Here is a 17,409-nt window from a genome sequence, read left to right on the forward strand (position 1 = left end):
GAACCACAGCTTTAAACAGACAGCTCACACTGTGTAAGGTTGCTTCAAATTTTCTATCCATGTTTGTTAATTTCCACTTATTCTTTACTTCACAAAAAAGCTGTTTCCAGTTATTATTCTTATTTATTTTTTTAAATAATAATGATGCCATTTGTTTCTTTATTTGAGAGAGAGCAGGACAGATATATATAGCAAGGGATGTTTTTCTGAGCCCATGAAAAGTTGACTTAAGAGAAAATGGGAAGATGTTGAATCAGCAGCAGCCAAACACAACATAAAGATTAATTCAGCAGTAATTGATTCAAAAACATCGTACATAATAGTCAAACACTACTTTTCGACACGATGACTACTTCTGTTTTTCATACTTTAAGAACATTTTGCTGAAAATACTTGAATACTTTTGCTTACTTTCACACTTAATGGAGTATTTCATGGTGTGGTACTGATACTTTAAGTGAAGGATCTAAATATTTCTTCTACCACTGGTCTCTGAAAGGAAAAAAGACAGTCATGACAATAAACACTGCATGCAAATGGACCCACATTTGATTTAAAGACACTTCAGGCGTGGAAAAGCCATCATTAATGTGCCTAAATACAGAAGATAAAGAACATTTATGACACTACAAGGTTATTTTTCATGTCAGAGACATTTTCATGTGAGAATTAGATATGTTGCCAGGAGTGTTTAGATTTGCGTCTCAAAATCTTATTGTTAAATCTTTCTAACTGCAACCAGTGAACAAACATCAGACGTATCACTCAAAACTTTTCTGTTCTGTGAAGGCTCAGCGTATTGAAAGTGCGTTTGATGAAAAACCCTCAGCATGAGGCCAGAAGTCATTTTCACTTCCTGCTGGAAACGCTCTGAACAATCAATTATATTGTGAAAGGCACTTTGCTTTACCCGGTAATTGAGGTGGATTTAGCAGAGAGCTGGAGTTGTTGCTGGCCTCTGTGTGTGTGTGTGTGTGTGTTCATGTGTGTGTCATGCATGTGTGGGGGTGGCATGAGTCATTTTAAGTTTCAGCGCAAAAGAAACAGGGAAAGAGGGAAATAAGAAGTACTTCTGAGTAAGAACAAATGGAGTCTTTTAATTTTTCTGCTCTGACGCAGGTTTTTCATCTCCCGCAGTCGAACCAAAACACAAAGTCTTTTATTATCAACCAATCACAGATGAGAATCTGCAAAATTCCATTAAATTAAGACATAAAGCTGATTACCTTAGCTGGAGCACTGTAGTGAATGGTAGTGAATGTAGTGAATTCCATGCTTTTTGGATCGTTTTGCCATTTGAAGTTGCTCTTAGAGTTCTATAACAAAATCTAAAAATGTAAATCATATTCTGATCACAGGAAAAGCATTTTTAGCCACAGCAGAGGTATACTGCTCTCTGAACTGCAGTATTAGTCAGTTAGTTGGTCCACAGCTTTGACTCAGAATGAAACATTTATGTGCTAATTATGACAAAATTTTACAGAAAAATGTCTAATGGGATAAACAACCAGCCTGGTGTCTCTGAAGCTGACATTTTCAGACCAATTACAGAATTTATATAAGTTTATTTTAAAAATCATACCAGTGTTATGTCACCTTTACTGATTAAAACCTGTGAAGGCAAAAAAAAAAATATATATATATAATCACCTCAATGGAGGCGTGAGGGAGCTCGATAATGACACGTTTCCCACTTTCGACTTCCCACGTCTGCATCAGTCCCACCAATAACATTCGTTTTGAAGAGAAAGACGAAGGAGTCAACATGCAGTCTTGCCGTGTCAACCAAGAATAAAGCAAGCAGGACTTGGTGATACATCCTTCACCTTAAAACAATACGTGTAAAAGCTAAAGAGTCTGTTTGTTTTGACATCTCACAGTAATCTGATCTGTGAAAATGTGGACAGTTTGGGATTTACTGCTGTGTGCTTAATTCTGAAACCAGTCAGAGTCAGTTTGTCTGGTCCCATACTGACTTTTTATAGCTATATGATGTCACTTTCAGCAGGCATTTAAAAAGAAATCTCAGAATATTGTACGCCATGTGTTAAGAGTCACAATGCACAAACTGCATACAGAATCGTTTCATTCTCAAATATTCATGTTGTTTTGGCCAATCCAGAATCAGTCGGGATTCATCCACCACTTCATTTCAGAAGTGTCTTTATTTTCACGTTTTATGTGCAAACTGCATCATAAATGAGCTAACAGTTTATTGCTGGATATCCATCTCTGTTCTGGCGCCGTCACACATGGGAATTTGTGCTCTCACAGGGTTTGGGAAGTTGCCTGGTGACACAGTTCAAACTGTGGTCTTCCTACAGCGAAACCAGAAACACACTTTATTTGATTTTCAGCAGATTCTCTCCGGCTTGAACGTTTTTTTTCCCACCAATTTGTACATACTTAATAGTTTATGTTTACCCATAATTGTTCTTCTTTATCTTTTTATCTTGCTTTGATATTATATTTCCTCCCGTGAAGAATTCTTGGAACTGACAGCATCTAACCAGAGTCAGATTTCTTGCATCTGCACACATACGTGGCCAGCAAAAGCTGATTCTGAGTATGAAGTTTGGTTTCCTTTAGCTCCACTGAAACTTTTAATTAAAAAAAAACAATAATAGAGTGAACTCCGCCACCCCCACCCCAAAATGGGTCTTCTGTCCCACTATCATCCCCCATCCCAGAAGAGTCCATAAGTCCACCTCTGCTGTATTTGGGCAGGAATGCACCAATTAAATCGATTCTAGAGAACTTTGATCCGCTTCCTTCAAATTGTGCAAAGCGCAAGACACACACACACACACACACACACACAGAAAAGTGGCTGTGCTCCCTCAACAGCAGGGGTGAACACACTTTTCCTCTCACTCTCTCTCTCTTTCTTGCTGTTTCCTCCATTCCTCTCTCTTTCTCCTCCCTCCCCCTCCTCCTCCTCTTTTCTTTCCGTCATTTTAATCCTCCCTCCATGTTGAGGAGGTACACAGAGTAAGCGAGAAGAAAAGAAAAAGAAAAAGGAAAGACGTGTTCAGTCACCTCCTCCTCCCTCCTTATTTTTCTGTCAGTCCTTGTTCTTTATTTCTTCTCGTTCCTCATTCGTTTGCTCCTTCTTTCTTCTTCCTCTGAGGTTTTATAGTCAGGTGAGAGATGGGATGTGGGAATTCCTCACCAGCCGCCACCACCACCACCACCAACAGCAGCAGCAGCTCTGCAGGTGAGAAACAGAGTTTTCCTGAGTCATCAAGTAGCATATAAAAAATAAGAGCAGATGATGATGAATATGAGATTTCAAGTTTTGATATTTTGTTAACTTTTGCTGTCACATTATGTTGTTGTTTTATTTTTTTACAAAATACATCGCAGTTAAAGTCAGAAGCAGATGATATGGAGCATAAGCACATTGATCATATTGCACTCCTACCTGTTTCATATTTTACACAGCAGACATTTTACACTGCACTGAACCATTTCTGATCTTAAACAGCCTTTGCAACATTAAATATTGAGGAGTCCAGTACACTGCTGTGCTGTCCGACAGATCTGAGAACAGGGAAATGTATTTTTGAGGTTTCATTTGTCTATTCTGTCTTTGTTTTGTTTGAATTTTCTTCTGAATTTTAGTTTTTTTAATTTTTTGCCTGTGGGGTTTCAGTTTTGCCATGTGAAGCCTTTTGGGCTGCATGGTTGTGTCAAAATAAAATTAAGTTGAGCAGTGGAGAAAACAACACAATATTTCCCTTTGAACTGTAGTGGAGTAGAAGTATAAAGCATAAGCATAAAGCATAAAGAAGAAAATACTGAGGTAAAGTACCTCAAATTCATACATTCATACATACAAGTACAAAAACTGAGCAGCAGTGGTGTATTCATGGCGTTTCTGTTTGTTTTTTATTGGTTTGCTTGTTGCTGTAGTCAGAAGTCGATAACAGCGAAGCGACGTTTTTAAATGTAGACGTTGCAGATTGTAAATTCAGCTGAGTCAACAGGAAGTTACATTCGTGTTATTCATCCATCTGTTTGTGACCTCAGGTCGAGCTGAGCCTTCAAAGGTGTAAGTCAATTTTACATCTTTTATCTCTCTCTCTCACTCAGACACACACACACACAAAGAAGACCATTTCTTGTGATGTTAAAACATGTCAGTGCTGATTTGACCTTTCTCTGATGTCAGTACCCACACAGCCAGTTTTAATGTGTGTGCATGTGTGTGTTGACAGATCAGACGAGTCTGCGCCAGAGGACGACAAATGGAAGTGAGTCACTCCTCTATCTGTCCATGTATTATATATACATTTATTTATATCATATACAAATTACTTGTATAAAATAAGCACGAACGGCATTTGTGCACGTGTGTTGACTGATGGGACCTTCATGTGTACGTGTGTTTGCGTGTATAGGAACTATGGAGGTGTGTATGTGGGTTTTCCCTCGGACCTGAGCAACATTCCTCAAGTACAGATAGGATCACTCAGAGGTAACACACACACACACACACACACACACACACACACATAGATTTTCCATGTTGTTTTCTTCAGTCTGGAGGACATAATGATTACTTTCCTAGCAGTGGTTATCACTGCAGCCTCACAGCTAGAAGGTCCTGGGTTCGAGACTCAGCTCGGTGCAGCTGCCTTTCTTGTCCAGTTTCCACCAGCTATCAAAAACACGACCAGGGCCACAGTGTGAGTTTACATGCCCAGACTTCTGCACACATCAGTGGCAGAACTGGGCAATTTTCAATGGGGTGGACAGGGTGGGCGGTGCAGAAATCATTTCTATATTAGCAGAAAAATGCGTCTGACAAGAAAATAAAGGAGTATTTTTCGACTACAACACGTGGCTCTACATTATTTGCAATTCATTCAGTGGAATAGATCGAATAATATGCAATGTATCCAATATTTATCTTATTCCTGTGGGTAAAGCAACCAAAAAAAGCTTATAATAGTGTCCCGAGCTGCAGAATATTACTTTTATTATTAATATTATCAGCTTACCTGTTTGCTAGGCTTGTCCGTTGTAAGAGGCGCTCGTGTACGCATCCAAGTGGGCGTGTGCGAACCTAAAAAGCATCCCAGGTGTGTTTGCTGCGGTACAGAAATGGTTCCGCCTCAAAAACAAAACAAAACAAAACCCCACAACCTTCATTCATATTTAGCATGATTATTTACTGAGATGTTTTTAAGATTTCGTTTTTTAAAAAACTGCATAATAGAAAGAGTAATAAGTGACAGCTTTACAGACGTGTGTAAAAAAAAAAACAATCAATGACAAAACATTTTGGGGGGCGCACAGGGGAGTTTTTTGGCTGCAGTACCACGAATGGCCACTGGCACAAAATGGCAGCTGTCTGATATCTCTATAGCACGTATTAGAACATATTAATTAATTAATTAATTAATAACTTAATCCAGAAGTTTACGTTTGGAAACATCGACATTATTGGATCGCACTGGATTAAAATGGAGGCTGTATTATGTATTTACCTGTTGCCATGGTGAATAGGAGCTCCTTTGGAAATGACTTAATTCAGTTTTTTAGTACATGTGTTTACTCTCTACATGTGGTGTGATTGAGGCACCAAGCTTACATGAGGGTGTACTACTACATAACGCAGTTCCTGATAACATCCCCTCACTCTCTATCACACACACACACACACACACACACACACACACACACACACATAGCCTCAATTTCCTGTTGAGTCTCCAGGGTCATGAGAGCATGGGAGAGAGAGTGAAAACACTGACTATCACTGCATGTGTTTATGTTTTTTTTATATTATTATTTCTGACATTAGCATTGTGTACGTGCACGTATGCACGACAGGAATGTGTATGCGCTTTATGTTTTATAAGTGCTACAAGTAAATTAAATTTAATATTTGACGCTAATTAATGAAACTGTCCTCCACAGAGACTGAGGGAGACTCGGCGTCCCTCAGGAAGCCGCTGTGGGGGAAAGGACTTTAATGAAGAGCCAGGTCTGTGCTTGTTCCTGTGTGTTTGTGTGTCACGACCTCCTCCAGCTTCTCTCTGCCTTTTCATTAATGAGAGCTGTGATAATGTCAGCGTTTAAAGAACCCTACCATTATCCTTCATGGCATGAGAGTCCACTTGCATGAGTCCAATATGTCACAGTCGACAATAATAATCTCCTCAGAGGTTAAAGGAAAATTCTGTTTTTAACATATGTACCTGAAGAACAGCCTTAATACTGTGGAGTCTGTTGCTTTACTTTCATGTGATCTCCATAGTCACAAATATATAAGATTATGTATTTTTCCTCTAAAGTGATTATTGTTAATCACAATACCTATGGGGAGACAAAGTGCCAATCTCAGCTCAATATCAGCGATTTGAGACAGCTAGGACAAATTTTCCATGAACAGTCAGAGGTAAAGTTAAACAACAAATTAAAAAGCAGGAAAAAACATGGCAATTGCCCTTTAATTGCCCTTAGTTCAGTATGTTGTAACAGTCCAGCTGAAACTGATGGGATTGTCATTAGTTTCGCAGGTATTTGGTCAAAAACCAAATTTGACCTGTTGAGAGATGAACTTTTCTGGCCACCACGAATGAGTGCAGTCTAATGCAGGTTTAGATATTTCACTGGATAAGTGACAACTTCACTGACCTGCTGGTGGCGCTGAACTTGCTTACTTCAAAATAAATAAGGTGTATGCAGCTTTATTCCTCAGGAACAAAATCTTCTTGCAATGTACATGAGATGTGACATGAGATAATTACAGTAACTGTAATTATGCAGTGCGTTTATTCAATATTGCACCTAATCTCCTGGGTATTTTGTTCTACTAATAGGCTACTTATCATGCACTGCTTTAAAGTTCTTACGTTTCAGTTTCAACCACTTAATCTAATTCCAGGAAATTAATTGCACTGCTGTCTTCCATGTCTCTCTGTGAACCTGAAGGTGCTACAGAAGAGTAATTTGGCAGAAAGCTTCCAGGCCTTGTCTGGTCCTCAGTGTTGTCATCAGGAAGCCACCGAGTCTCAAATGGGAAACGGCAGCACCCAGTGGAGCCAATCTCCTCTCTCAGCATCCCTCCAAAGGACTTTAATGGGATCTGCTCCACCTGGTTTAACTGACTGAGGAGTTTTAGACTTTTGTGCTTTTACGGAAGCACATGTCAGCCTGGACTGAGCCTTATGAAAGGGACACAAAGGCTTTTTGCATGAAGAGGCTGCAGGTTTTTGCTCCAACCCATGGAGGATTCCACTGGGCACGCTTCATTTGGCCTAAGCAGCTTGCTGCACCTTGTGCAGCTGCTCAATCAAGTGCCAGCAGCAGGTGTTACAGTGAATGTGTATCATAATTAGCACAAAATGGCAGATAGGGAGACTGAAGCTGGGCTGCAGCTCTCCTCTGTGAGGGTGAAATGTAGTCTACTAATTTAAGGTATGTAAATGGTGAATATAAATTAGGATGACATGCAAAAAACATTAAAGGGTAAATTTGTTTTGCGTAATGTTTCCTAAACTACAACTACAGTTTCCAGCTGATTATTTTGCCTGGTGCTTTGACACTGCCTATGATGCAAACTCTGTTCAAATTCAGCCAAATAAACTTTAATTTCAATAAATGGAAACAAAGAGTAACAATTACACTTTCCCTCGGGCAGCAGTTGCTCTGGAATCCACCACAGTTCGCTTACTCTAATGCAGTAATAATGCTGTTTAATCAGCACATGATATGCTACACCTGTCAGATGGATGGAGTATCTTGGCACAGGAGCAGCCCCACACTGACACAGATTTTTAAGAAATTTGTGAACAAATTTTGGGAGAAATAAGCCTTTTGTGTGCATAGAAAATCTTTTATTTCTTTGCGCCATTTTCTGTTACAAGGCTGAATATGTGAAGATGTTTTCATTAGTATGCTATTCTCATCTTAACTTAAGATACTTACAAATGCTCTTAATTTGAAATTAAATACTAATAATTGCACTTCATACAAAAGTAAATTAACATGACTTACTCCTTTTCACCACCAAGAAGAGGTGTTTAGTAGGACAAACCACAAACTGCCAACAAAAAAGGAAGAAGTCAGTTGCGAAGCGTACAGGTGTACTGATACATGTAGGCCACAGGTGAACTTCAAGTGCATTGGAATGAACTGTGTGTATGTGTTGCTTTACATACAGAGGTTTGTGTGGTTGGAGGTTCGACTGAAGCTGGAGGAACGGTGTCCCGTGTGAGGCATGTGAGATATTATAGATTACGTGTTTATCGCACATATAGATGAGGTCACAATGTATTCAGACTGTGAGCAACACCATCAGTAACATTTAAACTTCTACAGAGATGATCCAAGACATTTAATATATGACTCGCCAGTCCTGTATTGTGTTGAGTCTAAGAATTAATGATTACAAAACTTTAAGAAAACAATGTTTAAGTCTCTGGGAATCTGCATAAGCACAAAAAACTGCACTTATTAAGTCCTTGTCAACTTGGAAAATTGATAAATTGTCATGTGACCGGATTTAACAGCTGTTTGCATTCAGGTAGTCATTTTTAATGGTAAATACTTAATATGATAGAAACCAAATCAAACATGTCCAGGATTTGACTTTTGTCCTGGTTTTTGATTCTTTTACATACTGCATTCATTTCATGCAACATATCACAACTCCTAAACTTGGGTATCGGGAAACATGGCAGGGTTTACCACCTCGCTGGCCATTAATATGCAGCATCATGTTGGTCAACTCAGAATTTACAGCACTATGAGCTGCCAAAAAATGCATCAACACGGCAACAGATGCTCACAGTCTGAATACATCATGACTCTCACTTTCATGTTGTACCGATTTGCATTGTGAGGGCATTAAATCTTGCCCATTTTCCAAGTTGTCCACAGCCTAACATCTTACTGTGGACCCTTTCTGACGTCAAGTTCCTCTGCTGCCGCCAGCTTCCTGTACAACTGCGACAGTTCGTCAGGTCGTGGCGCCTTGGACTCTGGTGTGCAGGGAATATCAAAGTCAGACGACGTCTGAGACTCGGAGAGCTGCTCCAGCTCTGGCTGGACGTTTTGGTCGTTGCTCTCCTCCTCCTGAGATGCAGGATTGGTCCCCAAGTCTCCTTGTTCCCACTCCCCCTGCTCTGGTCTGACAATCAAGGTGTCAGACAAATATGAGTCCTGATTCTGGGAGGAATGGTTTGACAGAGAGGCAGAAAGGGTCAGACAGAGGTTTTCGTCATTGTTAGGGGTTTCTTCTTCTTCTTCTTCACTAAACAGTTCTGGGGTCTGTGAGCCAGTCATTTTGGAGGTGGAGGGGCTCGCGAAAGAGCAGCAGGATCGGCTGTTGAGGCTGTTTTGGCTGTCAGTCAGTGTCTCCGTAGTGAAGAAATCCTCCCATTTTGGAGGATTAGAGGAACCGTGTCCTTCTACTTCAGTCGCATTTTTCTCAGTTTCTTTATTCTTCTCACTTTCCTTTGTCTCCCTGTTCATCAGCTTTGTATCCCCCTTTCCCTTATTCCCTTCCTCCTCCTTCTCAACTTCATCATCTTCCTCCTCATCATTAGACTCGGTGCAGTCCACATAGTTGTGCCCGACAGGCTGCGTGTCTGTGACGGTCAGAGGTAAAGACTCCTCCACGGACACAGGGGGCGCCATATTCTGAGGACTCTGAGCTTTCACTGAGATCAACAGATCAAAAGGTACATTAACGGTTTAGTACAATAAAGAACACAACAAATAAAAAGAACTTAAAATATTTGCTCACCATTTTCTATTTCCCAGTTCATCCCCATCTTCTTCCTCACTGGCACCAGGTCCAGCCTGTCAAACAGCTCATCATCGCTGTCTGAATCTGAGACAGTTGATACTTTAATTAAAGTTTGTTAACACGCAAGGCTGATATTGATCATTAATTACAAGCCAAATATCGACTCCTAAAATAATCACTGAAATTAAATACTCACTCAATGTCAAAACATTTTAATGCCAAGTACCATCTTTAAGCCTACTGAATATTGATACAAAAGACAACAATTGCAATTCAGCTAAGTGGGAAGTAGTTCATTAAATGAACAACGTATTCCTGGTATTCCATGTTCACAATACATTAAGTCAACAAATTGTTAGAAGGTGCTGAAAAGGCAGCACTTCTCTATGTGACTTGTAAACCGATCTCCTAAGTTCTAATTTAAAAAAAGTTTAAACTAAATAAACAGAAAAACAGTTTCAAAAAGTTTGCAAATGCTGTTTGATGTTGATGTTGAATTTTTGGATCAGTAAAAACAGAAATTTTCTTTTACATGGGAATTGTTTTTTACATTATTGCAGTATACTGAAATCATTTTCTAGCATAGACTTTTTTAGGTTATTGTGAGGATCAAAGCGTGATGGGTTTCCTGTAGGACGTAGCCTGTTGCCTGGTCGTTCATAGTGATTATTGCTACACATACAGCAGACATTAGCTGGTGTAAATAAGCATCACAGCTACAGAGGCAGACACAGATGTGTTGATGTGCAGAGCACCTGTTATGGCACTCTGTGTGTGTGTGTGTGTGTGTGTGTGTGTGTGTGTCTCACCGTATGTAGGTCGTTCCACCATGGTGCGTTTGAGGACTCCCAGAGGTTTGTATATAAATGCTTGATCAGACTGTGTCCTGCACATCAGCTTCAACCTGTTCAAACAACACGTCAATAACAAACGTCATAGTCACTTTAACACAATTTGACAAGAGAACATTTTGCCATAGGACCAAATAAAATAATGCGAATAAAAATAAACATACTGGGAAATGTTGTTTTGCAGGTTTAATTAATCAAAATAAAATAAAAACTGAACTCACATCTGTGTAACCTCACTCAGCGTCCGACCAATAGGAATAACATTGGGGTAGACGTTGACTGGCCGGAGGTAGGACAGGAAGTCTTTAAGCTGAAATCATGGAGAAGCGCTGTGAGCATCAATGTGTGTATTTAAAATTCAAAAATGAGTTGAGGAAGGAGGGAGTGAAAAAAGATGGTACCATTACAGAACATCATTTTCTGAGTTTTATGTTCATAAATACATTGCATCAGTTAAATCAGACATGAAGAACACTGAAACAGCAGAACTGATTCTCAATAAAAGCTTCTGTTACACTCATGTATGTAACAAACTAATACAGGGTCGATGTCTAACCACATAAGTCCACATCCCATAAGTCTGGTTTGACCATTTGAAGTACCTCAGAGTAGGAGGAGTGGAAACTGAAGCAGGCTCTGAAGGAACTGGCCCCTGTCCTGGGAAAACAACAAAAATGCACGTGATTTGTACTATAATTCTACCTCAAGGGTAAAGAACACAACAAAAGACCCAATCAGACCCTGACAGGGGCGAGTATTGTCACAAATTCTGAGACATTTGAATCTGTTCTTACTTTATTATCACTTTGGTTTTCTTCATTCGCTCTCCGAACCACATGGTGGACGGTTTGATGCTAATTATACGAAGAGGAGTCCCGTCAGAGGCTGTGCAGCCACACGGCAGCCTGCTGCCTTGGAAAAACTCATCTTCCTACACACACACAAATTGGGAATAAATTAATTAAATGACAAATGACCCTAGTCCAGATGCCAGAGTTGTATGATCAAACAACCACTGTGTTTTCAGAATTTGGCGGAATAAATGTACTGGTAACTCAGTCTTAACACTTGGACAAAAACATTTCAACTTTCTTGGATCTGGACAAAATAATAAAATATCATCAATTATGAGAGAAACAGAAAGCGGGACCTTAGGGTGTCGACAGGCGTGGATCTGCGTCCTGCGGTCAGTTGTCATGTAGCTCAGGATCTCCGGCATCTTCTTGAACATCGTCAGACTATTGACGTGAATCTTAAGTAAAATCAAACAAAAAAATATGGAAACATTGAATTGTGCTTTTGTAGGAGAAGTTTAAACACAATGTTTGGATGTGCACATGTTAGGACATTTAGTGTGCGTGTGTGTGTGTGTGTTACCTGTGTGTTGAACTCCTCTCCCAGGTTGGTAAACAGGTATTCATATCCATATGCAGCTTTGCAGTTGAGCCACACAACGTGATAAGAACTCTGACTGATCCAGTCTCTAACAAGCTCCAAGATGCCATTCAGACAGACCTCCTACACACACACACACGGACGGACAGTCCAAAATCCATACCCATAGATATTTGTTCACAATCGCAGAGCTGTCTTGAATCACAATTTGGTTTATAGAGTTTGGGAAAATCACCAAACTTGATTTCATTCATTTTTCAACCACTCCAGCTGTAAGCATGTGCTGCTATATTCCAAAACTTTGATTGTTAGACTATATATTGCCTAATATTATGACTGTGCCACAACCACTGAACCCTGTTCCCATTCCAAAAACTTACCCGAGTAGGAATTCGGTAGAATCGTGGGTCATAGAAAGTTGAGTCCAGATAAACACTCTGAATATCCTTCACTCTGAATGTGAAACAAGAAAAAAAACAGCATCAGCTACATAAACTGTAACTCTCACTAACCAAGAGTGGCAGTGGGTGTTTTTGACTCTCTGGCCTCAAGAGGCAGTAATGGGGCAATAAAGAGGCATCGCTCAAAAACCTACTTACACAAGCAATAAGGAAGGTGAAATTCATGCTTTACCAGAGTTGTTTTCTTTTGTTTTGAACAAGAGAAAAGACATTGAGGACAAGAACTAACTGGTTGGTTTGGTATGACCTTTAGAGGTCAGAGGGTGGTAGTGTCTGGTAGGCCAATTCAGAAAGATTAGAAGTAGATTTACGTTCGTGTAAAAGTATTTTGTGACTTGTGATTTGATTCTGTACATGTTAAGTCCAGTAATCGCTGACTTCTCTGAAGAGACGATCAAAGTCCTAAACATTCACAGTCTGGTTTTCCAGAACTTCTTTTGCTGTTGACAGGCATAATGAGAGGGATCACAGTACAGATGTTCATTAGGCCCAACCTGCTGCCGGAGTGCAGATGTTCTATTCTCGAGGCGTCTCCGGTGGCCAACCTGAAGTCTCCTGTATACAACACGTTTCCCTGAGAACCTTCAAACAGGAACCTACACACAGACACAACTATTTCTGGCTTTTTGTATTAAGCAGTCTTCACTATTTTTTAAAGAAGACAAAAAAAAGGTAAAAAGTTTCACAAGAGCATATGATCTTTTTTCAATATACTGTGTATTTCCCTTATCGGAATCTTGGTATATCTTGGTCATGTGTTATACTGTGATGAGTGGTTCATTTTCTTGCATTTAGCATTGCAGCAGCATGTATAAACAAAGAAAATCAGGACATACATAACAGAGCCGGGACAGTGGCCTGCAGGAAGCAACGTGACGACAATGTCTTCCTTCTGTCAAACAAACACCAGACAACATGGTTATAAGAAATCAGTCAGAAGGACATGCTGAAGGAAACTGCATTTTCAACATAATCTATTCTATATCCAAGATGAATTTGTTTCATGTAAAGAAACCATATTATTTGCGCAACATACAGTAGATTAACTCATTCTAATCAAAAAAAAAGGTTATGTAATGATGTCAGAGTCAGAGTTTGATCCCTACGTACCCGTTGTTGGTTACTTATTCAAAGGAAGAAAAGAAACCACTACAACAGCAACTTAAAATTATGCAACTGACAAGCCAAATCTACACGTCTGGCTATTTTGTTGAAGATCAAACTTTGCAAAAAGGAAGAAAACTTTGATTTTTACCTCTCCAGATGCTTCATCAACCAGAGAAATCTGTGTTGGACTCTCCAGTTCTAAGGGAACCTAAAAGAGATCATTCATCACAAGAAAAACAAAAGATCACTGAAATTCATGGAAATGACAGAACCTCTAATTCCACTTCCAACAGCCTTGCTGGAACAAAATACCAGGCAGCAAAGCAGCCATAAGAAATGAAAGGTTTTGCAAAAGCCAAAAACTACTCCTGGAAGCATGGCAAGTCCAAACAAACAAACAAATAAATAAGGAAGCAAGCTAATACATCTTGTCTGTTGTTAAGTGACTACTCCTGATTATCACAGGCATTCAACATCCTCTCCAGACACACACCGGCAATAATCGAGGGGACTTACAATGTACTCCTCCCAGAAAGAATACTTGGGATTGCTCAGCAGAAGTTCTTTGGTCACAAAGGAGCAGTACAGCCTGACTGTGCGGCTGAAAGTGAATGAGAAAACAGTATCAGGCTGGCAGAAACACACATAGTGAAAGAAGAAGGTTAGTATATGAGTATTACTGCAATTACAGCTGGACTGACTCACACGTAACCGAAGCAGATGCTTCAAGCCCCACAGCTCTTGAGAGAAAATTACAGCTGTCTGTTTAGCCACGTTTACATGTGTTATGTGTTTTAATAATTAGAAAACATTGTAACTTTCAAGGCCCTGATTATGTGTCTCATTAATTCATTACTCAGAACTATCTGTCTGGTTTCTGTTCTATAGTTTAAAAGCTTGTTGTCTTATTTTTCAGCATAAACATTAACGCCATCATGAATGAACGCGCTCCTTCAGACCTGCAAAAATAAAAATTGCTGTCCCCTCTTAGAATTCCAATTAAACTTTGCCCAAAGACCAAAACTGTCTTCACCTGAGCTGAAGTTTCCTCTTCAGTACTGGTCCTTTCAATCCTTTCATGTGATCTGTTTAAAGGGACGACAAAGATCAGACAGATGACCACCAGGAAAAACTGTCATAATATGCTAGTACAAGACTCTGTGAGCTGTTTAATACTAACTTAATACTGCCATTCAAGTCCAACATATACGGGGATGGCGATGCTAGCTAACAACCAGGCTCACCTTTGTGACAGTGGGAGAGGAAATATGCCCGGGCATGTAAGTTCTCACGGTCGAACCGGTCCAGAGAAATTGTGGGATACTCCTTCATTCGACCTGCAAATGAACTCATTTTTACGCGGAACCTTTTGGACACACTGTCTGAAATCAATTAAACGTCGTTTCCAACGGAGAGAATATATCTTGTTAACATCGCCGGTGTTTGTTTGTCCCGCCCACCAATTTCAGTTCGTCTTCTTCTTCGTCTATTTTACAGCGATCCAGGTGCATTTAGTGGATATTGCCGCCATCTATCGTCTATTTATATTCGGCATTCTCTACTGTAACCAATGTAACTACTTTTCAAGGTTGTGTTACCAGTTAGTTTCTATGCTTCCTTCATTTTCCAAACAGATTAATAATATCCACAATACTTTCCAGGAGTGGTCAATGCCTTTACTGTCCTACTGCCAACTTTCTTCCATGTACTCTGGCGCCATCTTCTGCAAGCTTTTGACTTCTCTCCTCCAACACAGAAGAAGACAGCTCACGGTAACCAGGCAACCAAAGATACAGCTAATCTATCGTCGCTTGCTAACTGTCGCCTTAAAGCTGCTATTTCTTTTTCAAAATCAGTGTAAGTAAACTGTTGCCACTGTTGTAAATGTTGTAATTATGTGAAAAATGTGAATAAATGATCATGTGAGCTGTTCTCAGTTATTTAAAAAAACAGAGATTACTTTTCGTCTGTAGGTCGCCACGCACCAAACTCCATTAAAAAATGTCGTATTTTTTGTCGTATCGTTACCTGTTCTGACATTTGCTAACACAGTACATATGTTTAAATCTTTAAGAATTTATCATCAAGCTGTGTGACTTTTATGACTGACAAGCCTGTGAAATTTACAGTCTTTGTCTTCCAAAATACGTTCATCTTATTAACACTGTTAATTTCTTTTCAAAGTGCTGCTTGTTGAATCACGTGTATGCCAAATTTGTCAGAATTTCTTGCCGTATCTTGTCAGTCTGTTGGCTGGGAATTTAACATTTCTTTGACACCTTTCAGCATCACCACCATGTCCTGTATTTCTGAAAACAACTCCAAGCCGAAGTCAATGAACAGAGCCAAAGGATGGACGGCAGAAGTGGAAAACCTATTTAGATTCCAGCAGGCAGGCTACAGAGATGAACAGGAGTACATACAAGTCAAGCAAGGGGCCTTGGTAGATATTCTGAGCTGGATATGCAACTAGTTGTGTCAGTGAACAAGGTGTGAAGCTAGGAAAAAAGGGGAGGCACAAAAAGAATTAATACTGTGGATATTTTTTAACTTCTGGGTATCTACTCTGTCATTTTGGGGTACAATATGACTTACCAACAAGGCTGAAAGTTTGGGAGAAGATGGTGTAATAAAAATGATTATATACTGGAGGAGTTTAGGAAGAGTGACGCCCTTATGATCTGTTTGTGGCTCTCAGGGATGGTCATGCTTTATGTTAGAATGGGTATGTGGTAGCCACACATACGTCTGTTTTTTGGAAATTCCCCCAAAACATCGTTTTGGTGTAGTAGGGTATGACCCACTAGCATAAAGTCTTTATAAGCTCCCACATTGTCACATCCTTATTCTCTAACTTCATATCTTGTTACTTTACACCTCTGTGTATCAGTATGTAGAATACTGCATTGGTATGCCATCATAATCTTAAGTCTTACTGTATTATATGGCTGTAAGAGGTCAGTTACAAATATTATCTCTGTCTCTTTTTCTGTTTCTGTCTCAGATTGACAAATGGCCAGAGACAGGCTTCGTGAAGAAGCTCCAGCGTCGAGATGACACTTTTTATTACTACAGCAGGAAAAGGGAATGTCAGGACCGTGATGTCCACAAAGTCAAAGTTTATGCATATTAAGGTGTTCTAGACTCCATCCATTAATCATTATGATACAGCACACACCATGGGCACAGAAACACCCCATTCGTAGAAGAATATGGCCTCTCTGTTTTCAATAAATGATTTTAAAAGAAAAAAGGCAGTCTGCCACAGTAATATTTGTGCATGAAATGAATAAACATCTGTGAGAACAAAAGGTAAATGTTGGACTTATGGAACCACACTGAAACAATTTGACTATAGATTTTTGTTTTAATCTGCTATATGGTCATTTATGTTTTTTCTTTTCATTGTCTTGGCCCATGAAAAGATGCAAACAGACAGAGGTCTTACTCTGAGTTTCATGGCTGAGTTTTCTCTGTATGGTTAACTTCTTGTAAAAAGAGATTCTTGATCAGTTATATTTTATTGTATTGGACTAGTTAAAATTAGTCATTTTAGTCCTGGGTTAAGTTATTTTTAGTGTTCTAGCGTCACTGACCGAGTTTTAATGAGGTGTATATCCTGAGTTAAATAATCCCTCACATTACTTACATTACATCACTGCATGAACCAAGCTTTAATGTTATTGAGCTACAGGGTTTGATGAGGAGATATTTCATGCTCACTCACTGTAACATTCATGGCCTGTTTAAAATGTGAAGATTTCTTTTAGTAAGATTAATCACACCAGTCACACTCTCCTCATGTGACCGTAACATGAGGGGTGAGATT

At 39.5% G+C, this 17,409-nt stretch overlaps 4 protein-coding genes across 5 annotated transcripts in view; 2 read left to right on the top strand and 2 right to left on the bottom strand.

Moving 5' to 3' along the window:
- The window catches only part of lamb1b (laminin, beta 1b), a 25,350-nt gene extending 22,175 nt beyond the window's left edge, over positions 1-3,175 (bottom strand). Inside the window, exon 1 of the mRNA XM_046378825.1 lies at positions 3,040-3,175. The gene's annotated coding sequence lies outside the window, so the exon portion shown is untranslated. The remainder of the gene's footprint in view (positions 1-3,039) is intronic.
- On the top strand, positions 3,102-7,592 carry LOC124053572 (overexpressed in colon carcinoma 1 protein homolog). Its single transcript, XM_046378846.1, has 6 exons — positions 3,102-3,217; positions 4,033-4,054; positions 4,221-4,256; positions 4,404-4,480; positions 5,929-5,995; positions 6,946-7,592. Exons 1-5 carry the CDS (start codon positions 3,151-3,153, stop codon positions 5,982-5,984), a joined length of 258 nt encoding a protein of 85 aa, XP_046234802.1. The 5' UTR covers positions 3,102-3,150; the 3' UTR covers positions 5,985-5,995; positions 6,946-7,592.
- A 1-nt stretch (position 7,593) lies between these two features.
- dclre1c (DNA cross-link repair 1C, PSO2 homolog (S. cerevisiae)) lies at positions 7,594-15,176 on the bottom strand. Of its 2 annotated transcripts, XM_046378829.1 has the most exons (16): positions 15,041-15,176; positions 14,825-14,917; positions 14,614-14,665; positions 14,097-14,181; positions 13,729-13,788; positions 13,310-13,365; positions 12,968-13,069; positions 12,393-12,465; positions 11,995-12,135; positions 11,768-11,869; positions 11,412-11,548; positions 11,220-11,274; positions 10,839-10,927; positions 10,576-10,670; positions 9,764-9,850; positions 7,594-9,677 (listed from the first exon to the last, which is right to left on the bottom strand). In XM_046378829.1, the coding sequence occupies exons 2-16, from the start codon at positions 14,910-14,912 to the stop codon at positions 8,905-8,907; spliced, it is 1,995 nt and encodes a 664-aa protein (XP_046234785.1). In that variant the 5' UTR covers positions 14,913-14,917; positions 15,041-15,176; the 3' UTR covers positions 7,594-8,904. The 2 variants fall into 2 exon arrangements, with proteins under 2 accessions (XP_046234785.1, XP_046234783.1); XM_046378827.1 differs by lacking the exon at positions 15,041-15,176 and having other exon boundaries at positions 14,825-15,032.
- A 127-nt stretch (positions 15,177-15,303) lies between these two features.
- Positions 15,304-16,833, top strand: meig1 (meiosis/spermiogenesis associated 1). The gene is made up of 3 exons (XM_046378845.1): positions 15,304-15,437; positions 15,867-16,023; positions 16,585-16,833. The coding sequence occupies exons 2-3, from the start codon at positions 15,877-15,879 to the stop codon at positions 16,711-16,713; spliced, it is 276 nt and encodes a 91-aa protein (XP_046234801.1). The 5' UTR covers positions 15,304-15,437; positions 15,867-15,876; the 3' UTR covers positions 16,714-16,833.
- The last annotated feature ends 576 nt before the right edge of the window (positions 16,834-17,409 follow it).

This window comes from Scatophagus argus, chromosome 22 (genome assembly GCF_020382885.2).
Source record: "Scatophagus argus isolate fScaArg1 chromosome 22, fScaArg1.pri, whole genome shotgun sequence".
Lineage (NCBI taxonomy): Eukaryota > Metazoa > Chordata > Actinopteri > Scatophagidae > Scatophagus > Scatophagus argus.

Excerpts from the sequence above, each read along its gene's own strand:
- LOC124053572 (XM_046378846.1), top strand. The coding sequence starts at position 3,151 with ATGGGATGTGGGAATTCCTCACCAGCCGCCACCACCACCACCACCAAC. Across the intron at positions 3,218-4,032 it reads CAGCAGCAGCAGCTCTGCAG|GTCGAGCTGAGCCTTCAAAG; the intron begins GTGAGAAACAGA and ends TTGTGACCTCAG. Across the intron at positions 4,481-5,928 it reads ACAGATAGGATCACTCAGAG|AGACTGAGGGAGACTCGGCG; the intron begins GTAACACACACA and ends TGTCCTCCACAG.
- dclre1c (XM_046378827.1), bottom strand. The coding sequence starts at position 14,933 with ATGAGTTCATTTGCAGGTCGAATGAAGGAGTATCCCACAATTTCTCTG. Across the intron at positions 13,070-13,309 it reads CACTGTCCCGGCTCTGTTAT|GTTCCTGTTTGAAGGTTCTC; the intron begins GTATGTCCTGAT and ends GTCTGTGTGTAG. Across the intron at positions 12,466-12,967 it reads CATCTGCACTCCGGCAGCAG|AGTGAAGGATATTCAGAGTG; the intron begins GTTGGGCCTAAT and ends TTTCACATTCAG.
- meig1 (XM_046378845.1), top strand. The coding sequence starts at position 15,877 with ATGTCCTGTATTTCTGAAAACAACTCCAAGCCGAAGTCAATGAACAGA. Across the intron at positions 16,024-16,584 it reads AAGTCAAGCAAGGGGCCTTG|ATTGACAAATGGCCAGAGAC; the intron begins GTAGATATTCTG and ends TTTCTGTCTCAG.